Source organism: Armigeres subalbatus, chromosome 3, assembly GCF_024139115.2.
Source record: "Armigeres subalbatus isolate Guangzhou_Male chromosome 3, GZ_Asu_2, whole genome shotgun sequence".
Lineage (NCBI taxonomy): Eukaryota > Metazoa > Arthropoda > Insecta > Diptera > Culicidae > Armigeres > Armigeres subalbatus.
Window position 1 is genome coordinate 98,818,254 of NC_085141.1, and position 26,012 is coordinate 98,844,265.

General features: G+C 42.6%; 1 protein-coding gene across 5 annotated transcripts in view; it reads left to right on the top strand.

Annotated features, from left to right (window-relative positions):
* LOC134228095 (uncharacterized) overlaps positions 1 to 17,196 on the top strand; it is a 94,257-nt gene extending 77,061 nt beyond the window's left edge. For 2 of the 5 annotated variants that reach the window (XM_062709874.1, XM_062709876.1), the window contains exons 2-8: positions 4,638 to 4,893; positions 4,958 to 5,296; positions 5,361 to 6,794; positions 6,858 to 7,128; positions 7,410 to 7,694; positions 7,885 to 8,073; positions 16,513 to 17,196. In XM_062709874.1, the coding sequence (XP_062565858.1) occupies positions 4,763 to 4,893; positions 4,958 to 5,296; positions 5,361 to 6,794; positions 6,858 to 7,128; positions 7,410 to 7,694; positions 7,885 to 8,073; positions 16,513 to 16,689 (2,826 nt within the window). In that variant the 5' untranslated portion in view covers positions 4,638 to 4,762 and the 3' untranslated portion in view covers positions 16,690 to 17,196. The remainder of the gene's footprint in view (positions 1 to 4,637; positions 4,894 to 4,957; positions 5,297 to 5,360; positions 6,795 to 6,857; positions 7,129 to 7,409; positions 7,695 to 7,884; positions 8,074 to 16,512) is intronic. The other 3 variants (XM_062709877.1, XM_062709878.1, XM_062709879.1) reach the window with 3 other exon arrangements.
* The last annotated feature ends 8,816 nt before the right edge of the window (positions 17,197 to 26,012 follow it).

Genomic DNA, 26,012 nt, shown 5'->3' on the forward strand with positions numbered 1-26,012 from the left:
CTGTCCACAAACCACGTAGACCGAAATTTCACATTTTTAAACCCCCCTACCCCCTAGTAGACTTTCGTGTCGAATTCGTTTTTAAACCTGGGTCAGTGCCAACCCGAACCCTGAATAAAAGAACCTTTGATGTGCGTGGCATCGTGTTTGTTTTGATTCGAAACATATGATCACTATAGCGGACTTTACCAGTGCACTGGCAGTTTGTGGGCCACAACGAATCAGATCATGATAACAACGATCAAATACGCGCTCTGATTTTCGCGGATTACGAAATTTACTTTTCGATAGATATATCTACCCCGGATTCTCTATTCCTTTCTACTTCTTCAGGAATTCCTTCACTAGTTAATTCAGGCTTTTGCTCAAAGTTTCCTTTTGGAACTCCCCCGCAAGTTCTTGCAGGCATTTACTCGAAGTTTCTTTCCGGAATTCCCCAGGAAGTTTCTTCAGGTATTCCTTCTGAAATTTCTTCAGGAATTGCTCCGGAAGTTCTTTCAGGAATCCATTCAGAAGTTCCTCTTATTCCTGAAGTAACGTTCGGAGCTCGGGAGTTCATTAGGAAAGTTCTGAAGTTCCTTCTAAAATTCCTTCGGAAGTTCCTTCAGAAAATCCTTGGAACATTCCTTCAGGAATTTCTTTGAAAATTTCATCAGGAATTCCTCCCAAAAATCCTTCAAAAATTCTTCTGGAAGTTCCTTCAGTAAATCATTTGGAAATTCATTCACGAAATCCTACTCAAATTCCTTCAGGAATTCCTCCAGAAGTACCATCAGGAATTCCTCCGGAAGCTACAGAATTTCCTTTGAAAGTTCCTCTAAGAATTCCTTCGGAAGTTTCTCCAGGAATTCCTCCGGTGGTTTCTCCAGAAATTCCTCCAGAAGTTCCTCCAGAAAATCCTCCGGAAGTTTCTCTTGAAATTCCTCCGGAAGTTCATCCAGAAATTCCTCCGGAAGTTCCTCCAGAAATTCCTCCGGAAGTTCCTCCAGAAATTCCTGCGGAAGTTCCTCCAGAAATTCCTCCGGAAGTTTCTCCAGAAGTTCTTCCAGAAATTCCTCCGGAAGCTCCTCCAGAAATTTCTCCGGAAGTATCTCTGGAGGAACCACCGGAGGAATTTCTGGAGGAACCACCGGAGGTACTCTTGGAGGAACAGCCGGAAGAATTTCTGGAGGAACTTTCGGCGATATTCCTGGAAGAACTTCCTGACGAATTTTTGGAGGAAATTCCGGAGAAAGGAGGCACATTCCTTCAGGAATTGCTTTGAAAATTTCTTCAGGAATTCCTTCCAAAAATCCTTCAAAAATTCTTCCGGAAGTTCCTTCAGTAAATCATTTGGAAATTCATTCACGAAATCCTATTCAAATTCCTTCAGAAATTCCTCCAGAAGTACCATCAGGAATTCCTCCGGAAGCTCCAGAATTTCCTCGGAAAGTTCCTCCCGGAATTCCTTCGGAAGTTCCCCCAGAAATTCGTTCAGAAGTTCCTCCAGGAATATCGCCGGAAGTTCCCCCAGGAATTCCTCCGGAAGTTCCTCCAGGAATTCTGCCAGCTGTTCCTCCAAGAGTTCCTCCGGTGGTTCCTCCGGAAATTCCTCCAGTGGTCCCTCCAGAGGAACTTCCGGAGGAATTTCTTAAGGAACTTCCGGAGGAATTCTTGAAGGAACTTCCGGAGGAACTCCTGGATGTACTTCCGGAGGAATTCCTGGAGGAGCTTTTGGAGTTATTCCTGGAGGAACTTACGAAGGAATTCCTGAAGGAACTTCCGGAAAAATTTCGAAAGGGTCTTCCGGAGGTATTTCTGGAGGAACTTTCGAAGGATTTCTCGGAGGGACTTCCGGAGGATTCTATGGAAGGACTTCGAGATCCTTTCTTGGAAGGAATTTCGGAGGAATTTCTGGAGGGACTTCTGAAGGAATTGTTGAAAGAACTTCCGGAGGAATTCCTGGAGGAACTTCTGCAGGAATTTCTGAAGGAACTTCTAGAGGAATTCTGGAGAAAATTCCGGAGAAGGAATTCTTGAAGGGACCACCTGAAGAATTTCTGAATAGACTTCGGGTGGAATTTCTGTAGGGATTTCCGAAGAAATCTCTTGAGGGACTTCCAGAGGAATTTATGGAGGAATTTTCAAAGGAATTCCTGGAAGAACTTGCAGAGAAATTTTTGGAAGAAATTTCGTAAGAACTCTTGGGGAAATTTCCAGATGAATTTCTGGAAAAAATATAAAGGAATGCCTGAAATATTGCTCTAATGCATTCCTGGAAGAATTCGCAATGGAATGCATACAAGACTTCAATGAGGAATACCTGGGAGAATTGTAAGAATTCTTTGAAGAATTTCCGTATGATTTTTTTGAAGAACTACTTAAATATATAATTAATGGGAGAATTTTCAAACAAATTGCAAATGAATTATTGAAGACCCATAATATTTCCGTTTAACCAAATTCTCCTGGGATTACTGAAAAAGTCCTCAAGGAGTCTTTTGGAAATTCCGTAGTCTTTTTCTTGGATGATCCAAAATGCTTTTTGCCTTTCTCGTATATTTTTTGTAAATTCCGAATAATTTTCCCCTAAAGTACGACATAAATTAATTACTTGTGGTTTCCAAAAAAGTTCCTGTCGTAAATCGAAAATAAAAATTCTAGTAGAATTTGCTTTAAAATCCAGGCGGAAATTTATAATTTTTTTTCTAAAGTTTTTTTAGAATTCTTTGGGGAATTTTCTTTTCTTCTTCAAAACAGAAAAATTTCCTGGTGAAATTCATGATAGTTTTAAGCCGTAGTTCAAATTATTACTCCAGTTAAATTAAATTAATCAGATTTTTTTTTTTTTGAGAAATTCAAGAGATTATTTCGGTAGAATCTTACAAAAAAACCGGGAAAATCCTGAAAAAAAACAACAAAGTGAACTTCGCACAAAGCTGCGTTTAAAAAAAGTTCAATTCTAATACACAAAGTTGGGAAAGAATCCAGTTTTCCACGATCGGTAATGGCGGCTTGTCGGTGTGTAAAAATCAATCGGCCACTGTACTTTTTAACACTAGCTGCATAGAAAAAAATTCCGTGGTAATAACTACTAATTTTACCATGGTTTCATAATCTTTCATTAGTCACTGTGAAAAGTGAGTACTGCAGAGTGAGAAGTGAGACGTCTCATTGCTCACTTCGAACTTTTTACTTTTAACAGTGAAGAGTAAGGAATAAATGATGCGAAGTGAGACGTCTCATTTCTTATTTCTTAGTCAGTAGTGAGACGTAGTGAGACGTCTCATTTCTCACTTCGCATTACTCGCTTTGTACAGTGAGAAGTAAAAAGTGAGAAATAAGGAGTGAGCCGTCTTACTTCTCACTCCTGATTTCTCACTTCCCACTTCACATTGTGAAAACTAACTTATCTTCTATAGCTTCCCATTACTCACTTTTCACAGTGAGGAGTGAGAAATGATAAATGAGAATTGAGAAGTGAGACGTCAAATTACCTCTTTGGCCAAATGACATATTCGGCCGAATAACCTATTGTGTCGAAGGAGTTCGGCCATATGACCTATTAAGCCTAATGAACCTATTTGACGAAATGACCTATTCGGCCAAATTACGTATTCGACCAAATGACCTATTCGGCTAAATGACCTATTCAGCTGACTGATTTATTTGGTCAAATCACCTATTCGACCAAATGACTTTTGGCCTGATGAATTTCGGCCTAGTGGCATTCGTCCGACCCTTCATCGACCACTTAACGGTTATGTCTCAGACCTTACCCATTGCTCGTTTTTCCAGTGTTGAACTCAATTTTATTTTTTGTTGGACCCAATACGAATTTTTTCAATATTTCGATTTTTCAATTGGTAAAAAGAGGTTTGGACCTTTTAACAAATGGTCTAGATTAAATTTGGATAAACTAAGTATACTAAGTGGCTTTTTGTGACAAAGTCTGCATGTTCAGAAAGTTTCATTAGAATCTGAGAGGGTGCTGCCAGCTCCGAACACGATTTGGCGCGAGATGCGTTTATTTCGTTTATTTAGATTTAGAACAATAACGTATGTTAGTCAAATTTGCAAAATCCTTCAAGCGTTACACCAATAATCTATTGGCATTTTTGTGACATTTCTCAGCACTGGAGGCGACCGCCACAAAAAAAAATCGGCACGACGATTTTTTTTTCGGAACGGCGTACATCTCCAGTCCGGGAGTGGATGTGATTTTTCCATTCCCCATGAGGACGTGAACTGCAATAACAAACATATTAACCATGGATTCGAAGCGGTAAAAGAGTGTGGGGGCCCATACCAGCGACTTCGACGAAATTATGTATAAGGGTTTCGTTACGCACCACCACCGGTGGCTTCCATGGAAAACTTTGCGCTAAAATTCTGTGACGTCAGACCGTTTAGTTCGCAATCGAAGGGCGTTGTGCTGAGGGTTGATGACGCTTTACGCTTCAAGGATACGTGGTGGGAGAAAGAAAACGGAAAACTTGTGGAGGTTGCGACATTTCACATTACGAGACGACAAGGTTTATGTTCACGTGACGACTTTCACTTTCCAGGAGATGTTATCAATTTCATATTACTTAATTATTGCAACATGACGACAAATAGTATTTAAATTGTTTGGCATTTTCCGTTTCTGCTTACAGGAAATGAAACGCATGACTGGAATAGTTGAACAAACAACTTGTATCGCAACTGTTCTGTAGGAAAATTTATAGCAGTTATCAAAGGCTTTTAACGACTTGGTTGATCTTCCCATCTCCAATGCAACATGGCACTAGTTATGTTACCATGCGACCTTCCATGGTGGTCCAATGTCCAGAAGAAGCTCGCCCAGATTGAGGAAAACCCGACCCTGGAGGTTCTTCTCGAAGTGATGCAAAAGCTACATGAGCTCTGCAAGTAAGTTTTGAATTTAATCTGCATGGTCATATCCGTAATTGTTTCTGTTTTTTTTTTGATTCAGTGTCAGTCTGGACCCGGACGACGATGGAAAGGATCAGGGGGTGTTCGATGGATTGCGGCACTTCATCGAGCAAACATTGTCCGAGGAGGAGCGTGCCCGCTTCCTAAACCGCACTGTCAAACATATCGCCCTGCATGCACGGAATCTAAAGTTGCATCGTCCACCACGGGGGCTGAGTTTCAGTCTGCAGCAGCAATCCGATAGCTACGAACTTAGCTATCGTCTGGTGGCGGCCCTCATTGCCAATGCCTTCTTCTCCACATTTCCAAAACGCACTGAGAAAACTCATCCCACGCTACAAGACTTCAATTTTACGTATTTCTTTAGAGGATTAGTAGAGTGAGTAAATGGATCAGGATCAGCACCGTGAGTAGTCGATTAATATTATCCCCTCTTTTTACAGAAGTAATGTACAAAAGGCCAAATTTAGAAGTTTCCTTAATTATTTCGATTGGTTAGAAGCCAATCCAGAAGTGCTCCAGGGAACACTCAAAGTTAGCAGGAAAGTTATGACCGGAAAGCAGTGGTTAACCATCGAAGATTGGCTGGAATGTGGTCTTCCATTGTGCGACGTAGAAATCAAGCACGAAGGCAGGCTGGACAAGGCCAGCTCGGATACAATGCAGACAGTTTTCGCCAACGCTCGATTAGGTGGCGATGTCCTAGCGTCTGGCGACTCTCAGGAATCTCTACAGTTCTTTACGTTCCCAGAGATTTTGGCTGTGTTATTGTACGTGGAAGCTCTGGAAGACAACGAGTCCTTGCAAGTGGAGAATGCTCATCATATAGCACGGATAGTTGATCCTCAGGGTAAAGCTTTATTCGAACCGATTGAACAACCGAAAAAGACCTCATTGTGCTGCATTGATGCCGAAAACTATCGAGCAATACCATCGCATCAGTTCGAAGAGGATGACATTCTTCGTGAGTTGAATAAGTGCCTTCTAGCGTTTAGACAGAATACAACTTGTCCGGTGGTTGAGCAGAGGTCGGGCGAAAAGCAACGCCCGAATCGACTCGAGCAACTGGACAACGTGTCCAGCAAAGGTAGATTATCGCCGATTGGAGAGCGCGATCGGGAAGGTTCAACACCCGGATCGCCAGATTTTTGCACGACGGTCTTCATAAAACAGCCTACACCGAACTCAAAACGTTCCAGTAGTGATTCGAATAAGCTGGAGAAAGACATTAACAAGCGACGGTCGTGGTTAACGCCTGATCGAAACATTGGAGGCGTGTCATCGGTGGCGAGTACCGCTGGTTCTACAAGTGGTGTACTGACGGGGGGTCCTCGTGGAAGGTTTATAATTCTGGGTTCTTCCGGGGAATGTCTCCCAGTAAATCGGCATCCTTTGCAGATTCCGATGTTAAAAGATTCGTTTTCATTCTCCAGCTGTGAATCGAGTAACGACGAGTTCCATAGCGCACGTGATAGCTTCGACGAGGACGATGAAGATGGGTTGCGGGCGAGGAAATACTCCACCGAATTGGATACCCCGGAGAGGAGGTTCACATTTGCTCAACGGTTGAGAGAGGCTTTAAAGGATAGTAATTTGCCCTCCGGGAGTACTGAAGAGGATAGTAGCTATGCTGTAGGGATTAGTGTTAGTGGATCGCAAACGAAAGATCAGGATATTAGAGTTAAGAGGGGTGGTTCGTGTGGATTCGTGCTGGATGGATCGATGGGAAGTACGTCTGAGGAACGAGAGTGGTTCGATCGATGTAAGAAGAGATACAACGGAATTTTGGAGAGAAACGAAACAAACGAGTCTTCCAGGTACAGTTTTGATTCGGATCTTGGATCGGAACTGGAGGAGGTGTACGAAAAATTTGCCAAGTGAGTTTGCTTTTAGTACCAATATTGAGTATTGTTTTCTATTACAATTCATTAATCTCTTAGGTGGCTAGAGGAGCCAATAAGTAGTGAGAAACCGAAGAAGTTGGATGCCCGAGACGAAGCCGTCCTTAGATTTGCCAATTCACTACTGAAGCGAACACTCAGTGAGAGTTTTGTGGGAATTCCGTTTACCGAGGACGGCCTGAGCGAGGAAAAGGGTACGGAAGCGACAGCGATACGGAGCAACGGCACCCAAAAGGAGAAGGTAGTACTGAACGTGAGATCGTTATCCCTGGAGTTGGCCAAACACAAGCACAAACTTGCGGCACAATTGGTAAGTGTTCCCCCGATCGCATCAGCGCATACACTGCGGATGATTGAGCGATTGGTAAAATTCAGCTTCGCTTGGGTTTGGTAGAACACTTCACAGATACGATTCGGTTAGTTTACGAGTTAACTTTATTTTGAACCGTTTTGATTTCGTTTCATTCCCAACAATCCCGATCCACGGCTTTGGTTTTGGTTTGGTTTCATTGTACAAAAACATCATTCATCGCACCTCCTTCGCATCAACCTTGCTACCACCACCCTTCAAATACCATTGGCGTGCACTAGCGCAACGATTACCTAGCCTTGGAGCCGGCCAAACTCTTCAAGTGTCCCAATATCCAGCTGAACCAAACCGACCAGCGAAAGTTATTGCATCGATTACGCTCCAGCAGCTCGATCTGCTCAACGACGTCCGGACCACGTCCAATGGTTCCACCTCGGGCAAAGAAGAAATACCGCAAGAGGCCCTTAGAGCGGCAGTCCTCTCTGAAGACCCGATTGCAGAACTTCAAACCAAACTGGTCCGTTTCGTACTATCAGGACGTGAAATGCGAAGACGTCACCCTGAAGGTATAGTTTGTGTGTACAGCGAAATGGTTGTTCCAAGTTTGCTACATGTCTGCTTTTAGTTTGTTATTTTTTTCATTGTTTTCTTACCAAACAAGCCAGTCTCTACAGTACAGCTCAACTAACCTTTGGTAACTGCACCCGAAGACGAGTCTAAACTTTGTGTAATGCAATTTTCCCTTCCTTTCCGTAGATTTCGCAGCTAGCACAGAAACGTACGTTCAACGTCAATCTACGGCCTGTGGCTACCGGAAACTGGGGCTGCGGAGATTCCAAACGGGGCGATATCCAGCTCAAGATGGTTATTCAGTGGATGGCGGCCAGTGTGGCAGGTTTGCCGTACTTGATCTACTACACGGCGGGAAGCGAAAAATTATCAAAGGTATTTGGCGGTCATGCTTAGATTTCAACATGGAAAATTATTTAAGTTAAAATGTTGTCTGTTATTGAACTGTTTTTAGAGCATAAAAATGACAGAATTGCGTAAGATCTTACACAGAAATTCCTTGAATCACACTAAAGTGTAAGCAAGGACTTACACCAAAAACTATAAAGTTTGTCCGTTTGATAAAAGCATTTCGTAGTTTGCTCTGATTGTAGCTCAAAAAAGTAGAAGGTTGTATCCGAGACACGATTGCCAATTGGACGTAAGATTATGTTGGGTATAAAATATTCAGTTACGAAATATATTTATTATGTAATTCCAATCACTAACAACAACAAAGCCAAAATCAGAATCTTATAAGTAAACATCATTGGATGTCAACGTCAGCCACTCGATGATTATCCGCTGATACAATTGGGGTAAGTAACTTAGCCCTCCCTAGAAAAAAAGGCGCCCCCCTCTAGGATTTAAAAAGTTAGTTAGCAGTGATACCAATTTTCAACATACAGCATAATAAATCACTGAAAAAGTTTGAAGATTAAAGATTTTCTTCCATATTCACCCTATCATAATGAAATGAGTGGAAGACAAATGAGCTTGTTGCTCATTTCTGAGAAAGATTCCTGTGTGGCAATGAAATTGCATTTCTAGTTAATTATGAAAAGGCAATACCTAATTGATTTGGAGGCATCAAAGTAAGCTTGATGTGAACAACAACGGAGAGCCACCAAAATACCAATCAAAGCAATCGTGGTACTTCGCCAGCAGTCAAAGCCAGGTGGTCAACCATCACGGACTGGAGTGACAGTTTTCCAACATCCGGTTGCCTAGTAGCTCAGGGCTGTCATATATACAGATTTTTGAACATCAATACAGACTTGATACAGATTACAGATTTGCACAGATTTTTCTATTTTGAATGTTGTACATGAACTCTTGGTGGATGGAGGGTGTCGTGAGTCCCATCTACAAAAGAGCGATAAGCTGGATTGTAGCAACACATTGCTGAACGCAGCCTACAAGGTACTCTCCCAAACTTTATGCCGCCGACTAACACCAATTGTAAGAGAGTTAGTGAGGCAGTACCAGGCCGGATTTATGGGTGAACGCTCTACCACAGACAAGGTGTGCGCCGTCAGGTATTGCAGAAATGGCGCGAATACAACGCACAGTAGTTAAAATACCGAAAAACGTGATCGTCAGCTTTTTCGGTATCAAATCGTGTTTTAAATGACATAGTAAGTTCAGCTGTTGCATACATCAAGGGGTTTCATTTGAGACAATTTTATTTTTGATCAATTCTCCTAAAAGTGATATAGAAATTTTATTTTTTTAATTTGTTGAAACAAAATGGCGTCTTTGGGAAAGTTGTTAGAAATAATGTACAGAAAAATTTGGTCAAAGACACTATGATTCTATCTATAGAAACGAACAAAATATGACTCAATTTTAGATAATAGGTCATTAAACCCTGTAAAAACTGGTATACAATGAATTACTTTGCATGGTCGAATTTTTTTGGCTAACAATGTTCTAGAAACTTATTCAGCACATAAAAATACAGCATTCAATTACTCAATCATAACAATATTTTTAATTTTTAGAAGGAAATTCGAGATTTACGAACAAAATTACACATTTTTCACGCCAAAATATCTCGTAAGGTGGCAGAAAGTAGCAGCCAAATCAATGCATATTCAAAAGATAAGATTCAAAGTTTTCTATTACAAGTGGCTTTATTTCTATCTCGTTGTATCCTCGTCAGATATTTGTTATTGAAAAATAACTATTTTTTAACATGTTCGTATCATTCTTTGGTATAAGATAAATATTTATAAAAAAAATCAACTGGTCTTAATTACTAGGGGAACTGTTCCGATTTCCATCTCACTGAACATATATTCATCTCATCGCAAAACAAAGAAATACAGTACCAATCTCGTCACTTCTTTTTGCTAACACGCATGCTCACTGCTGGAAAAAATCACAAGAATTAGAAAAAAAACAAATTCTTTTTCATTGCTCTGTTTTTGATGGGATGGAAATAGGAGCTATGGGATGAAGTGCCGAACCGCTCCCTTTTGTCTGAAACTCGATTCATGCATATTCACAACATGTGGGAGATTTAGTTCGAAAAATGTATTGGAGGGTATATTTAGCGGCGACGCAGCCGATGAGTCATGTTAATTCCACGGTTGGAGACTCAAAGTCCATCCAACTAGAGGTCAACTGAGTAAAGAAGTCTAATAGTTGCTCCCAGTTGGATGGACTTTGAGTCTCCAACCGTGGAAATAACATGACTCATCGGCCGCATCGCTAAAGCCACTCTACTGGCTTTCAGTGGAGGACATCTCGATCCTAGAAGACATCATCCTCAAAAATGTCCGAAATAAAGGAGAAATAAGCAGAATCAGAAGTGGCATTCCCAGGCTTCCGGATGGGGATGACTTTCGCTGACTTCCAGGACGATGGGAAGAAGCTGAGCCAGAGACACTGATTAAAGATCAGCAAGAGATGCTCAAAGAACTGGGTACTCATGTGTTTGAGCTCGAGATTCAGGATGCTGTCGAAGCCTGGGGCCTTCATGTTCCTCGATTATTTGATATAGGCCGCTAGCTGAGATCTCCAACTCCTCCAAGAAGTCGTTGGGAATCAAATGGATGTTGTTAGCATGCTCGTTGACGGCTGCTTCGTGTGGACTGACGACCCAAGCAACCAAAAGTTCACATTGTACTTAAATTTGTTCCTAACCGAACCAATTGGTTCACTTTTGGTTCACATCAAGTTCCAAGCACCTTAACAGAACTTCAAAGTCCACTTTTGCGCTCCAGCCATACAGAAAATTACTTAAAATGCAAGCTGATTAAGCCAAAACATCCCATCTTATTCGTACTTTTGGTTGCTTGGGAATGTTCTGCCCAAGATTGTGTGAGCTGACGAAGTAACGACTTATTTTAGCGACCTTCTCTGCAGGAGTTATCATTGCAGCATGCCTTAAGCTCAGGCAGTCCAGTACGCTGAAACTGCCTGCGAATGACATTCCGCAATCGAATCAAATCTATGGTGAGAGTATCGATGTTTAAGGAGTTGCTTACCTGCCGAGCCGTCAGGACATGCTGCTCTCTGGCCACCGAGATTGTCTCTTCAATGGCGCACAGCTGGCGGTTGATACTTTCCGGCGTCTCTGGACGCACCTCGTAATCGATGGAGTTGTCGACGCACTGCTGGAACCGCTGCCAGTTCAATCGATGATAGTTCCTCCTGGAGAGTTGAGAGAGTCGGTTGATCGAAGAGCCGATTTCGGCCACCACCGGATAGTGATCTGAGCTCAGTTCCTGATAGGCGACCGGCTGCGATATTTGGTTGTCCATGTTCGTGATGAACAGATCGAGCGTCGAATGTACCCCGGATCTGATCAAACGGGTGGGTGAGTCCGTGTTCAGGATGGTGTAATGGTCTTCGTCTAGATCGCTACTCCAGATCATGCCGTTCCGATTGCGCCTTGAGTTTCCCCAGATTTGATGTATGTCATTCAAATCGCTGGCAATGATGTACTGCCCTTGGCGCCGCGTTAGGTTGACGATGTCTCTGCGGAACGCAGCCGATTTCCCATCGATCGTATACCCATCGGTGTAGTTACTCCGATCAGTTTCAGGCCCTTGAAGGAGATGGAGCCATGCCCTAGATGGACCAGGTAAAGCTGATCTCGGTACATTCTGGCCTTGTCGTGGCGAGGGATTTTGTGCACGGCGATAGGCTTGAGTCCCCGGCTTCGTGCCGGGGAGGTCATGAGTGCAAAACTCATTCTTGTGGACCTGTAGGAACTCCACGATAGGTTTGTGGTGATCTGGATTGGCAGGCATCACCTTGACTCTCTCACTGCAAAGCCGGAACGTGCACTTCAGGCCCTTTGCAATGAGCTGGCGGATTTTCGACCGCAAATCCGGTGGATCGCCCTTACGAAAACAGACGGGCACTTCTCCATCCGCTCAGTTTGCACCTGCGGCAGCTGCGATTGCTGCTTCTTCCTCTTTTTCGGCGGATTGCCGGTGTCATCAAGCGGCAACGGCGAGAACACGTTGCTCTGCAAAATATGCTTGGAGCGGTTACCCGCGCCTCCAAGAGCAGTGCGCTTAGGCACTTTTCCCGTGACAGAATCGGCCACCGAGTCTCCCATGACGGGTCCGGGAGAAAATAACGCCAACGCGACGAAGCGAAAACGTAAACAGCGAACGAACGAGAACACTCGGTAAAAATTCGCTAGCAAAAAACACGTCCGTACGTGCTGCTGTCTCGAAGACTAAAACGGTATTGATAGTATTATTTTGAGCTCGCGCTCGCCGGAAAGCAGCTTTCTTGTATTTAATGAATCAAGCCTGTTAGCCCCGACCCTGTTTTTTTTCCATTTTATATTTATCTTTATTTTATAAATTTGTGTGTATACATGTCTACTTTTTAAGTGATATAAGTTTACTTCAACTTTTTCATCCTTTGCTTATATCTCTCCCATCAGTGATGAGTGTGTGGAATTATGTTTTGTGTTCTGTGTGTGTATACATGGGTATATGTGTTTAATTTTAATTTGAAAACCTACTTAACCTAATAATTTGAAAACCTAGTTGACCAGCGCTCGGATGAGCGGGTGTTCGGAGTGGGTAGCACTTATTATGAAGCTGTCAATCGACTCCTCGATCCTCTGCTGCACTGTCTTGCACCCAGCAGCACGATGCAGCTCGCGGATCCTCGTGTCGTACGAAGCGTCCAAAATCGTTCGGAGGAATCTGTTCTGCACCACCTGCAGCTTCTTGACGTGGGTTGCAGCGCATGTTCCCCACACCGGCATCGCATAGTTGACCACCGGAGCGATGATCGCTGTGAAGGTAGCCAGCTTGTTTCGGCGTGATAGACGGGACCGGCGGTTGATCAATGGGTACACCGATTTCAACAGTCCGATGCACCTTCGCTTCAGGATGTCCGTGTGGGAGCGGTAAATCAGTTTGTTGTCTATCGTGACGCCGAGTCATCCGACTTCGTTGGACCACTCAACAGGGCAGCGGTTTACCCGGATGAAGCAGTCAGGAGGCGGTAGAAGTTTTGGTGATTGTCGATGCCGGAAGAGTATGGCTTGACTCTTGGCCTCGTTTACCTTTATCTTCCACGATGTGAGGTACGTCACGTATGCTGTTACCCCTCGCTGGAGTCGTGAACGGTAGTCCTTCGGTGTCCGCCCGTTGGCTACGATGGCACTGTCGTCGGCGTAGAGCGCTAGGATGCACCCAGCTGGGAGCTGTGGAACATCAGAGGTGTACAAGTTGTACAGCATTGGACCCAGAAGGCTGCCTTGGGGAACGCCTGCCGTGATTGCCATGACATCCGATTTCACACCTGAAAGATGGACTTGGAACGTGCGATTTGACAAATAGTTCCTTACTATTTTTACGCCTGAACCAGTTTGTGCACGAGCCCATCGTGCCATACGTTGTCGAACGCCTTTTCGACATCCAGGAGAACCATCGCAGTGTTGTTGGAGAGCGCCTTGTTCCGGAGTATGGTGTTCTCCACACGGACCAGCTGGTGGACGGTGGAGTGCCCTCGTCTGAAGCCGAATTGCACTGGCACGATAATGTTGTGCTCTTCGACATGCGCCATCAGCCGCTGGAGGATGAGCCGCTCTAATAGCTTGCTGACTGCCGACAACAACGTGATGGGCCTGTAGCTCGTTGGGGCCGTAGGGTCCTTCCCAGGTTTCGGAATGGGGATAACTTTCCCTATCTTCCACCTAGTTGGGAAGTACTTTTCTTCGAAGCACCTGGAGAAGATTGCTGCGAGGTGGCGGAATGCCTTTCCAGAAAGTTTCTTCAAAACTAAGTTGAAGATAGCGTCGTTTCCGGGAGCCTTCATGTTCTTACCGCGTTTGACTGCAGCTCGAACTTCGTCCTCTGTCACGCGATCAACAGGTGACCGGGCGTCCTCTTGCTCAAGTTGGTTGATGGTGTGCTGTACCGCTGATTCGTGGGGACTCGTCATATCAGCACCGAGGTTGTGTGCCTCGACGAGCTTGCTGGCGATGGCGTTGGCCTTCTCTAACGGAGAAACCAGAGTGTCTCCGGTGTCATCCTTCAGAGGTGGAACAACTGTTGGTCGTTTCTTCAGTAGTTTGGCCACCTTCCAGAACGGCCTCGAGTGGTCTTTCAATCGGGAAATGCTGCTTCCGAACTGGCCCCGACCCTGTGTGATCTGATAAGGTTTTAAATCTAATGTGCACTTACAACGATTAATGAAGGGGCGGGGCTAATGAGATTAATTCATTAGATACAAAAAAGCTACTTTCCGGCGCGCGTGAGCCGTTTTGGAATAGGATTCCGCAGAGAGCGGACCAATTCTGAATTTGGTTATGAGCTGTTTGTAAGGGTCTGTTCGAATACAAATTCAAATCTATGTTTTTTTTCATAGGATGTGTTCATAAAGTTGCCCTGCAACATTTGAAGCATCGTTTATTTCATTGTTTATTTAGAGCAGGGGTTCTCATCCTTTTTCTTGAGAGTTACCCTTTCAAGCTTTTACATTCATTGAGGTACCTTCTATTTCTTGCTGTAAATGAAAATAAGCATAACGCATAACTATGAAAAACCTGAAAACTAATGGCACTCTAAAAAGTTGTCTGACATTTGCGCTGTTTCGTGAAGCTTTCCAATTCAAATTAAATTGTTACATGCCTTTAGGTGGCCAGGAAAGCTGGCTACTTGCCTGCACAAACTTATAGTCAGAATCTGGGAAACTGAACAGCTACCGGAAGAGTGGGAGGAAGGGGTCATATGACCCATCTACAAGAAAAAACGACAAGCTGGAGTGTGAGAACTTTCGAGCGATCACCCTCCCTCATGCTGTCTACAAAGCGATATCCCAGATCATCTTCCGTCGTCTGTCATCATTAGTGAATGGATTCGTGGCATGTTCACTAAGATGTTTTGCATCCAGGGGTGCTTAGGCTTGTAGCTCTGGAGTGCGGAAATGACGCAGCCAGAATCAGATAGGACGAGGATGGGTTTCCTGGACGGGTAGGTGGCAGCGATGAGTGCCGCGGCTGCTTCGGCCGAGAAGAAGCTGCACATATCAGGGAGGCTGACTGAGATAGTAAAACTGGTTCCGGTGACCCCAATGCCGACTCCACGGTGTGATATGAGAAAATATGTTGTTGGCTGCTCTTGCCTTGTGAGGAAATTCTGTGTTGCAAACGCGTGTTGGCAAAAAACGAACCTATCATCGGCTTCTAATTTGTCTCTCAGCCGCCGATTCACTAATCTCTCCACAACCTTGCAGGCACAAGAGGTCAGTGAAATACGCCGGTATTTTGTTACATATCGGGAGGAAATGTTGTTTTTGGGGATGGGTACAACGAGGCTATTTTGCCACTCGTCAGGAAAGATTTGATCCGACCATTCTTGGAAATTAATTGTTGGAGAGTGGTGAAGATCTGCTGGTGATAGTCCGCTGAAACTCAGCGGGATAATTGTTGACGGAGACTAAATTTCCAAAATATCGCAGTCATAGTGTTTTTCATTATAGTCCTGAAGGCCGTTTATTTAATACAGGAGAAGCCAATGGCTAAAGCTCAGTTAAGCTTAATGACGCTCATAGATTTCTGTTCCGATACAATACATATACAGATACATATTTCGAACTTTACAATACGATAGTCATTCGACCAAGTTGTCTTATACTATATACTATATATAATAGCCCTGTTTGTCTGTCCGGTGACTAGCCAACCAGACGCAGCACGCGGGGAAATTGTCACAAAAAATAAAATATTTGAAACTTCAATTCATTTTTACTATCAGATTCAGAAAACAAAACCAGTGACAACCTTAGACAACCAGACACAGCATTTGATGAAAAAAATCACAGACAACAGACGTTGAAAATTTTGATTTTTTTATTGCATAAATTAATGATCCGTTTATATTAAAAAAAACTTTCCACGGGCGCTACTGCGTCCACAAATAAACTAGTAAGGCCGTTGCAAATATTTAATTCAAATTATGTCCTACTGGTCTCCAAAAGGTCAAGCCCAAAGGCCCAAAAGGTCAAGTCAAGGACAATAAAAAATAAATATTAAAATGGAAAAAAATCAATAAAACTCCTCGGATTTGTTAAAGAATGTTTTGAAAATCCTTAAAAATTGCCCGAATATTTTTTTGGGCAAAGAAAAACCGAGGGGGTGCAGGGCCGGATCTAGGGAGGTCCGGGGGGGGATGTGGCCCCGGGGCCCCCTTCCGGCTAAATCCGGCCCTGGGGGGACATAATTGTTTTTAAATATTTGTATCGGCCTAATATATAAAGAAATAATAAAAGAAATGAACTCGAATAATAAATTAGCGATTGAATTATAAGAAAAGGAACAAATGCGCTACATAATTTTCTCTCCTTTTTTAGCTGGACACCGTCTGCCGGGTGCTCAAGGATCGCAAATGGACCGTCGGAGAGCTCGCTTCAGCCACCCTGTCGCACGCCCGAGACATCCTCGAGGATCCCTTTTACTACAACAACGATCGGAACTATTGTTCCTACTTCGATAAGCTGATTGGCATCGATCGAACAACGGGACAGTAGCATCGAAATGCAGGCGCACTCGGCCACGTGGAATGAAGGAAATCTCAATGCAAAAAGACACTCTCGTACAGATAATAAGGGCAGAACTATGGGAGACAAAAAAAGAACGCTATTTCAACACAAGAAGCAATATTTATTGTTAGAAATCCGAAATGATCTCGCCAAGAGAGTGAGAGTAAGAAAAATAATAAAAAAGAAGAATTAAGGTCAAACGAAAATTGAAAGCCATTTATACACAAAACCATCTGATGAAGAAGTCTTCCTTCGACGACTTATAATAGTGAACAAACGTACATATAACTCCGTTTTTTTATACATATAGCAAAACATGACATGCGAGAAACAGGAGACAAGAAGGTCAAGTGTAGTGATTAACTTTTGATAGATAGGCATTACCGAATAAAGACTTATGCGAATTACGTTGCTGTATTGTTTGATCATTGGTTTAACCCTGTGGATAAAGCGTAATCTGAAATAAATCGTTACTGACTCGTTTTCGTTTTATAATTCTGGATCGAAAAGACTGTTTGCATGGTAGTTGTTTGTGTCTTAATTTGAATGGTCACTGTTTATGTTTTAATTATACATCTTCAAACGCAGAATGACAGCATTCCATTTGACAGGTTTGTTTAAAACAGAAGTCACGTCAAGTCAAATCGATCTTTTCTTTAGACTGTTAAAGGCTCTACGATGAGCAAAAATTTGATTGACTCTGCTGTTATGTTTAGCGGTTAGTGCGATTTGCCTCCAAGCAACCAGCAGGATCCCAACATTTTTGATTTCACTCAAGACGCAAAATACATGTGCAGTATGAACATGTCCATATTTAAGCCCACAGTTGGGGGAAGGACGGTCAATCTTCTTCTTCTTTTATCCCAACTGGAACTTGGCCGGCTCTTCAACTTAGTATTCTATTAGCATTTCCTCAGTTATTAATTGAAAGCGTTTCTATGCACGCCATTGCATGAGTATGTATCTTGTGTGGCAAGTCAATTTGCGCCCCTTAAGCAAATCTTTTAATTTGATGGTGATTTCATTCGGAACAATGTAGTTTCGAAGTGTGTTTCGAAAATGCATCTTAAAGAGCCAAAAAACACATTTTATTTGTCAAAATTTAAATACGCAGCTTTTGACTAAGTTTTTTTCGTATAATGTCTGGCAAATTTTAATTGGCTTTAGCCACTCACGGTTTTGAGACAACATTTGGGTTAATAACCAAGAAAACGTGTTGGCGCATTTTACGCAACCGGCGCGTTCCATACTTATCTTCCCTTCAGTATTTTATTGAGATTTATTATCTCATTGTACTTTCTGATTATTGGCTGAGGTCTGAGAATGCAAGAAACCAACGAATCTCAGGTTAGCTGTTCACTGGTATTTGATAGAAAACAACACACCATGCGTCCGCTTTTTTTCTTTTTGGTGAATGCAAATGCATGAAGTTTAATGGAAATACAAACAGAAATAGAACACATCCTCCAAAAGCATACATATTTTTTATATTCACAAAGCTATTGATAAGCATATTTTGGAAAGTAATCTATTGAAGCTTTTAAGGTCAATAACCTTAGGTTATATATTGTTATATGGAGATTATACAAATCGAGCAAAACCTGCGCATAAACGAAGCCGAGGTCAACCAGGCGAAACACTTCAATATTTTGTCAAGAAAATCCGATAAATATTCTTCCAAATGTTACAGCAAATTCTTCTGCATTTTCCCAAAAAAAAACAGCCCTAGAAAATGAGCCTTTTGTTTCACGCAAAATTCTTCTAATTCTCCTCTGAAGTATTACAGCAACTGGTATTGCAGCTTTCTTGTATTGCAGCAACTAGTCCATATTGGCACAGCATACAACATGGCTGGTCTAAAAATTTGTTTGTAAATCAAAAGTTTGTTCTTAAGACAAAGTTTTGATTTTCTGTCTATAAGTGGATATAGACACTTAATATATTTGTTACATTTGGCTTGAAGGCCTTTAATGTGATTATTAAAAGTTAATTTTTGATCTAGCAGAAGTCCTAAATATTTAGCTTCGCTAGACCAATTAATTGGAACCCCATTCATAGTGACAATATGTCTGCTGGAAGGTTTCAAATAAGAAGCTGTCAGCTTATGTGGGAAAATTATAAACTGAGTTTTGGAAGCATTCGGGAAATTTGGCAATTTTCTCAAGTAAGTGGAAAAAATATATTTTTTTTGCAATCTACTACAAATGACACGAAGGCTTCACCCTTTGGCTGAATGGCCCGTGTCATCTGCAAACAAAGATTTTTGACACCCTGGTGGTAAATCAGGTAAGTCAGAAGTAAAAATTTTATACTTTATGGGGCCCAGGATGCTGCCTTGGGGAGCACCAGCCCTCACAGGTAATCTATCAGATTTAGAATTCTGATAGTTTACCTGCAGTGAGTGATCTGATAAATATTTTTTGATAAATTCAATAATATACAGATGAAAATTAATATTCATCAATTTTACAATCAAACGTTCATGCCAAAAACTGTCAAATGCTTTCTCTATATCAAGAAGAGCAACTCCAGTCGAATATTCTTCAGATTTGTAGAGCCGAATTAAATTCGTAACTCTTAATAACTGATGGGTGGTTGAATGCCCATGGCGAAAACCAAATTGCTCATCAGCAAAGATAGAATTGTCATTAATATGAACCATCATTCTATTTAAAATAATCTTTTCAAACAGTTTGCTTATTGAAGAAAGCAAACTGATTGGGCGATAACTAGAAGCCTCAGCTGGATTTTTGTCCGACTTCAAATTTGGAACAACTTTGTCGTTTTTACATTTATCTGGAAAGTTGCCAATTGAAAACATTTGTTAAATAAATTAACCAAAAAGGATAAAGAGCTCTCAGGAAGTTTTTTGATAAGGATGTAGATGTACCGCAGGCATCTGTTGATGAACACCTGCAGCCGTTGAGTGTTCTCCACTGATACAAACTATGTTTCGCTAGCGTATATAACAGCACAGATTTTACGTTAGCGTTGAAAATTTGTATGTTGGTGGGTTCACTTATCTGCCTGGTTTTCCAGATATTTCTTAAACTCGCCGTCAGACGCCATTTGGCTACCAAGATATTGGAGGCTTTCAACATTCTCCAATGTTTGCCCGGCTACTATGAAACTGGAAGGGGTCACCGTGTTTACATCCAACGATTTTGTTTTGTTGACGTTGATGACTAAACCTGCCGAAGAGGAGCGCTCGGCAAGGTCGTTGAGCTTACTCTGCATATCAGAGCTTTTACATCGCGCTTACTTCAACAAGAATATTGATTGAGAAGATATGCTTAATCATTTAAAATAATGTCACCACTGAACCCGCCGCACCACAGAAATAACACCCAGCTCTACCAGTTCGATATAATGCCATGTTGGTAACACTCGCTCTACGATTGATACTCGTAGTGGTGAGCAGCGTAAGGAAATAGTAGAAGCAGAAAGAAGGTCATGGCTGGGTGTTAAAGTGTGTGCATTAGAGTGATTCAAAATTTGACTTTTTCGCTCCCCTGTGCTTAAACGATTGTTTTTGCTATTTTAATAGTCCCCCCAAAATTTTAGCTGATTTGGATGTAATTTGATTGTGCACAAGCCATTTAAAGGTTATATGAAAATCACTATGAGAATTTCCACTTATGTAAAGGATCGTTTCGTGAAGCAGCCCAGAATATATTTGAATATATTTAACACATCGCTATCATAGAATAGATCCTAAACTGAAAGTCAGTTGTTGTTGCGAAGCAATTTGTGAGCAAAATTATAAAGAAAATAGAAATGCTCATTATTGATATTGATGTTATTCTTTTACGTGTTAAATTGATTTTTCCACACTTCAGTATTTCCCTAAAAACTTTTGTTGCCAGCATCAAATTGTTTAGCAACAACGACGATATGTTCCCTTGTTAAATTTCTCATGTTGCTAACGTATTCATACATTTTTACAGCTTAATACGCAATGATGGGGAACGGTTCTTCACAAAAGTTACTGTTTTCATAGTAATTTTCATATAAGCTTCAAACTGCTTGTGCTCAGTCAAATTACATTCAAATTAGCTAAAAATTAAGGACGATAACTAAAATAGCAAATGCCATCGTTTAAGCATAGGGGAGCAAAAAAGTCAAAATTTGAATCACTCTAGTGTGCATGCAACGTGAGAGCGGTTGGACAAATAGTCCAAATGCACTTTCGAATAGAGCGCCGGGTAGACACCTTTGCGTGGTGTGTTACGGTGTAAGATCTACCACGGTCACATTGTCAGCTACAGGCAAATCCTGACCCAACGAATACCTTCCCCAATATCCAACTCCGCGGTACTTATGAGGGTGTCGCTGAGTCGGGGGGATTGTATGTCATACCCCAGAAACCCATTGCCCAGAAAGTGATTCCCCAGAATACCACAATCCCCAGAAATACATTCCCCAGAATGCCCCTATCCCCCGAAAGACATTTCCCAGAATGCCTCCATCCCCCGAAAGACATTCCCCAGAATGTCCTAATCCCCAGAATACCATACCCCAGAAAGCACCATTTCCTAGCTTAGACTAAATACTTCGTAATTGTTTCATCCCGGGCAAATGCGTACTTTTGAATAATGAGTCATCTACTCTTTTGCCTTATTCCGGGCAAATGCATACTTTTAAAGAAGGAGTCTACTCTTTTGCTTCATCCCGAGCAAATGCGTTCTTTTAAAGAAGGAGTCATTTACTCTTCTGCCTTTTTTCCTGGCAAATGCATACTTTTGAAGAAGTCATCTGCTCTTTTGCATTATCCCGGGCAAATGCGTACTTTTAAAGAAGGAGTCATCTACTCTTTTGCATTATCCCGGGCAAATGCGTACTTTAAAAAAATGAATGATTTACTCTTTTACCTTTTCCGGGCAAATGTATACTTTTGAAGAAGTAGTTATCTACTCGTTTGCCTTACGACCCATTGCATTTCATACTCTTTTCAACGATTATGCCAAATGGTCATTATGCCAAACGGCTTTATGCCAAACGGCATTATGCCAAATGGCATTATGCCAAATGGCATTATGCCATATGGGCTTCCCCAAATATGAACAACGAGTATAATGGATTATATGCTCCTTCGTATTATATGTGAGCCCTAACAAACATATCAAATGGGCTTCATTCCGGGCAAATGCGTGATTTAAAATAAGGCAGCATATGTCGTTTTGCCTTATTCCGGGCAAATGCGTACTTCAATTTAAGTATTTTTGCATAGAAATATAGTATCTAGAATTTTAAATTTATAGAAATGACAGCGAAAAACATAGTTTCTTAGACTGATACCTTTTTCTGGGGAACGGGTCATTCTGGGTTTTTGGTTTCTGGGGAATGGGTCATTCGGGTTTTTTTTTCTATGGAATAGGTCATTCTGGGGATTTCTTTTCGGGGAAATGGTGCATTCTGGGGAATATCATTCTAGAGAATTGGTCGTTCTGGGAAATGGAATTCTGGGAAATACCATTCTGGGGAACTGATTCTGGGGATTGGTATTCTGGGCATTGACATACAACCGTCGGGGGCCTTCCTTCACTCAAACACTTCCTTCCCCTCCCAAGTTACGGTGAAGATGGGCGTGGCCAGGAGTAGTAATCCTCATGCTTTTGTGATTTTTATCCTAGATTAAAATCAAGGACCACACCCACCTTGATTTCTGATAGCAATCTGAATAAGGATTTCAAAAGAAAAACATGAGAATCACTAGTGTCCAATCTACGAAGTACACCGTAACTATGCTATGCTAAATGCACTTTCGAATAGAACGCCGTCGAATGGTGCCGAGCAAGGACGTAATAAGTAGGGGCCCCTAAACAAACGACAGCGAAGACGTTCGCTGAAGAGAGCACTACGGTGCAGGAAGGAGGTAGGCTTAGCATGTAAGACTTGAATGATGAAATACAAATATGTACCGTAATGCTTTGTGTATAGTATTATTTTGATTTGCGCAATATTTCGACCAAACGCAATTTATTTTCTTGGTACTGGGTGGAGGGGCAAATACCGTAAAGGGCCGTACATTCATCTTTGGGTATTCTCATGCTTTACGGCGGTTATAAATAATAAACCGTAACATGGCGCCCAACTGAAAATCCCACTATATATTTGCAGTCAATTCAATTAGGGCGCGAATAACGTATCGTATAGTCTTCGTCAGTGAGTGAGTCAAAAACGCGGAGTGAAACAGTTCATTGCAAAATGGAAGTAAGACATTTGACAGAAACGGAATTGGATTATGAACTGGCAGTGAGAAGTGTTAAAAATGTGGAGTCTATGAATACAGCTAGCAAAATTGACAACCTTAGGCAGTTGATGCGAGGTGAACGAAACGCGTTAAGTGGTCCAACGTCAGCAACACACGTTCTAGGAGATGGAGACAACATCAACTACTGTCAGCATAAGATAAACCGTTTGATGGAGAGACTCAACAAGGCTTTGGACAACGAGGATGGAGACGAGATTATGGTTTGTCGGTCCAGATTATCACATTACCGGGAAAGAATAGCTGACATAACAGATCCAGTCTACAGACCTTACGTAGGAGGAGCGTAGAACAAAATTGAGAGCTGCCTGCAGCAAATATCCAAATACCTTCAAGGCCATACCAGCGTGTCACCTCCAAGCGCGTCTCGGGAGGATTTACTACCAGAGGAAGAAGATATTTTGCAAAGATTGAGAAACTCCTTTCTACAATCAAGCGTGAATTCAGCAAATAAGGCTAATCATCAAAATGAAAGAGCAACTCTACAACCAGCTGGAACGGGGCATCAAATAAATCCACCAGAAAGACAAAATGCAGCAGAAAACGAACGTGATAGAAGTTAAAGCGACGGAAATGCAGCAGTTGGTAATTTGTTTGGGAACCTTAATTTATTGCAATCGATACCAACACCCCCGACGCCACTCCCACGTTTATTAACACCAGGAACCAATAGAGCAGCATCACACATACCGAATGTAGCAGTGGGAGATAGTGATTATCAGGATATTCGAGATGACATAATACGGTATCTTCTACGAAGAGAAACAGATCGTCCAGCGACAAACAGCAAAAATCCAACAAACAACAACCAATCTCACGGATATAATCGGCAGCGTTTCTTTCAACTGATCCATAAGTGGCCATTCTTGTATGCAGGAAACAAAACATTCTTTAGCTGGCAACTTTTTTGAATAGAGTCAAAATCATCGCGGAAACGGAGGACTTAGACGATCAATCCCTAATCAAAGGCATAAAACATCTTCTACACGGCCGCGCATTGGAATGGTACTCTCGAAACCATAATCACTTCGCAAACTGGGAGAGTTTCAAGCAGCAAATTAAGTAAGAGTTTCTCCCTCCAAACTTCTCGCAGCTTATCAAGAGGGACCTCCTGGCGTTTCCAAGGTCAAGACAAGCCTTTCTCTCGATATCATCAAGTCCTACTAGCGCTGTTCGAAGCGGTAAAGCCAGTGCTATTGCAACAAGATAGGTTTTTCATTTTGAAGTCTAACTTGAATGCGGAATCTGCAGCCATTGCATTAGCATCCAGAGTCACCACAGTCGCCGGACTAGTAGAGGTGTGCAAGGACTATGACAACGCAAAGTTATTTACCAGGAAGAATAGAATATCCCAGATTCCCAGAGCAGCTCTAGCAGATCCAAACTTTTCAACCCCCACAACAAATCGTACACACAGACCTATGGAGTCGGGTAATACATGGAATCGACAGATGCCTACACGAACACAACAGTTTAATAGAATTGAGGAAGACTCGCTGTGTGAGCAACAGGGTCACACCTTTCCAATATGTCCGAACCCCAAAACTTTTCTGTTTTGTTATCGATGCGGCAAAAAAAGCTTCACTTCGCGAAATTGCCCAGATTGCTATGCAAGGATGACACAAGCGCTACCGGACTCTGCAATTAGATCTTCTCAGGGAAACGGAGCAGCGGGGTAAGACGCGCGGCTACAAAGCAAGACCGTGCTAAGGGTGGCTGGGTTCGATTCCCGGTGCCGTTCTAGGCAATTTTCGGATTGGAAATTGTCTCGACTTCCCTGGGCAAAAACGAATGCAAAAATGGTAACTTGGCTTAGAAACCTCGCAGTTAATAACTATGGAAGTGCTTAATAAACACTAAGCTGCAAGGCGGCTCTGTCCCAGTGTGGGGATTTTTATTTATCATCAGACTAAGGCCGGAGTGGCCTGTGCTGCACATAAAAGACTTCTCCATTCAGCTCGGTTCATGGCTGCACTTCGCCAACCACGCAGTCTGCGGAGGGTCCGCAAGTCGTCCTCCACCTGATCGATCCACCTTGCCCGCTGTGCACCTCGCCTTCTTGTTCCCGTCGGATCGTTGTCGAGAACCATTTTCACCGGATTACTGTCCGACATTCTGGCTACGTGCCCGGCCCACCGCAGTCTTCCGATTTTCGCGGTGTGAACGATGGATGGTTCTCCCAACAGCTGATGCAACTCGTGGTTCATTCGCCTCCTCCACGTACCGTCCGCCATCTGCAACCCACCATAGATGGTACGCAACACTTTCCTTTCGTTAACTCCCAGTGCGCGTTGGTCCTCCACGAGCATCGTCCAGGTCTCGTGTCCGTAGAGAACTACCGGTCTTATAAGCGTTTTGTAGATAGTCAGTTTGGTACGGCGGCGAACTCTATTCGATCGGAGCGTCTTGCGGAGTCCAAAGTACGTAGGATTTCCAGCCACTATGCGTCTCCGAATTTCTCTGCTGGTATCGTTATCGGCGGTCACCAGTGAGCCCAAGTACACGAATTCTTCAACCACCTCGATTCCATCACCACCAGTGTGGGGATGTAATGCCAATAAGAAGAAGAAGATGAAGAAGATCTACCGGATACATTTATCTTGGGAATGAACTTCTTCAATCTTTTCGGAGTTACTTTACAAATCTCATCGAAAAAATCTGGAAAACTGGGCAGAACGAACATCTACTTCCACAAGATAGACACAGGCCAAGCAGCTCCTTTCAAGTTAAAATACTATTCACTATCAAAATTTCTGCTCGACGATTTGAATAAGGAAGTCGATCGGATGTTAGCCATGGATGTTATAGAAGAGGCCGTCTGCTGTCCATGGAACAACCCCACAGTAGCGGTGAAAAAGAAAGATAGCTGTGCTTGGACGCATGGAAGTTAAACGGAATCATTGTGCAAGAAGCATACCTCATTCCGCACACAGCCACTATTATGAAGAACTTGAGCGGTTCGCGATATTTGTCCTCGATTGATTAGGGGCCCTCCTTAGCCGTGCGGTAAGACGCGCGGCTACAGAGCAAGACCATGCTG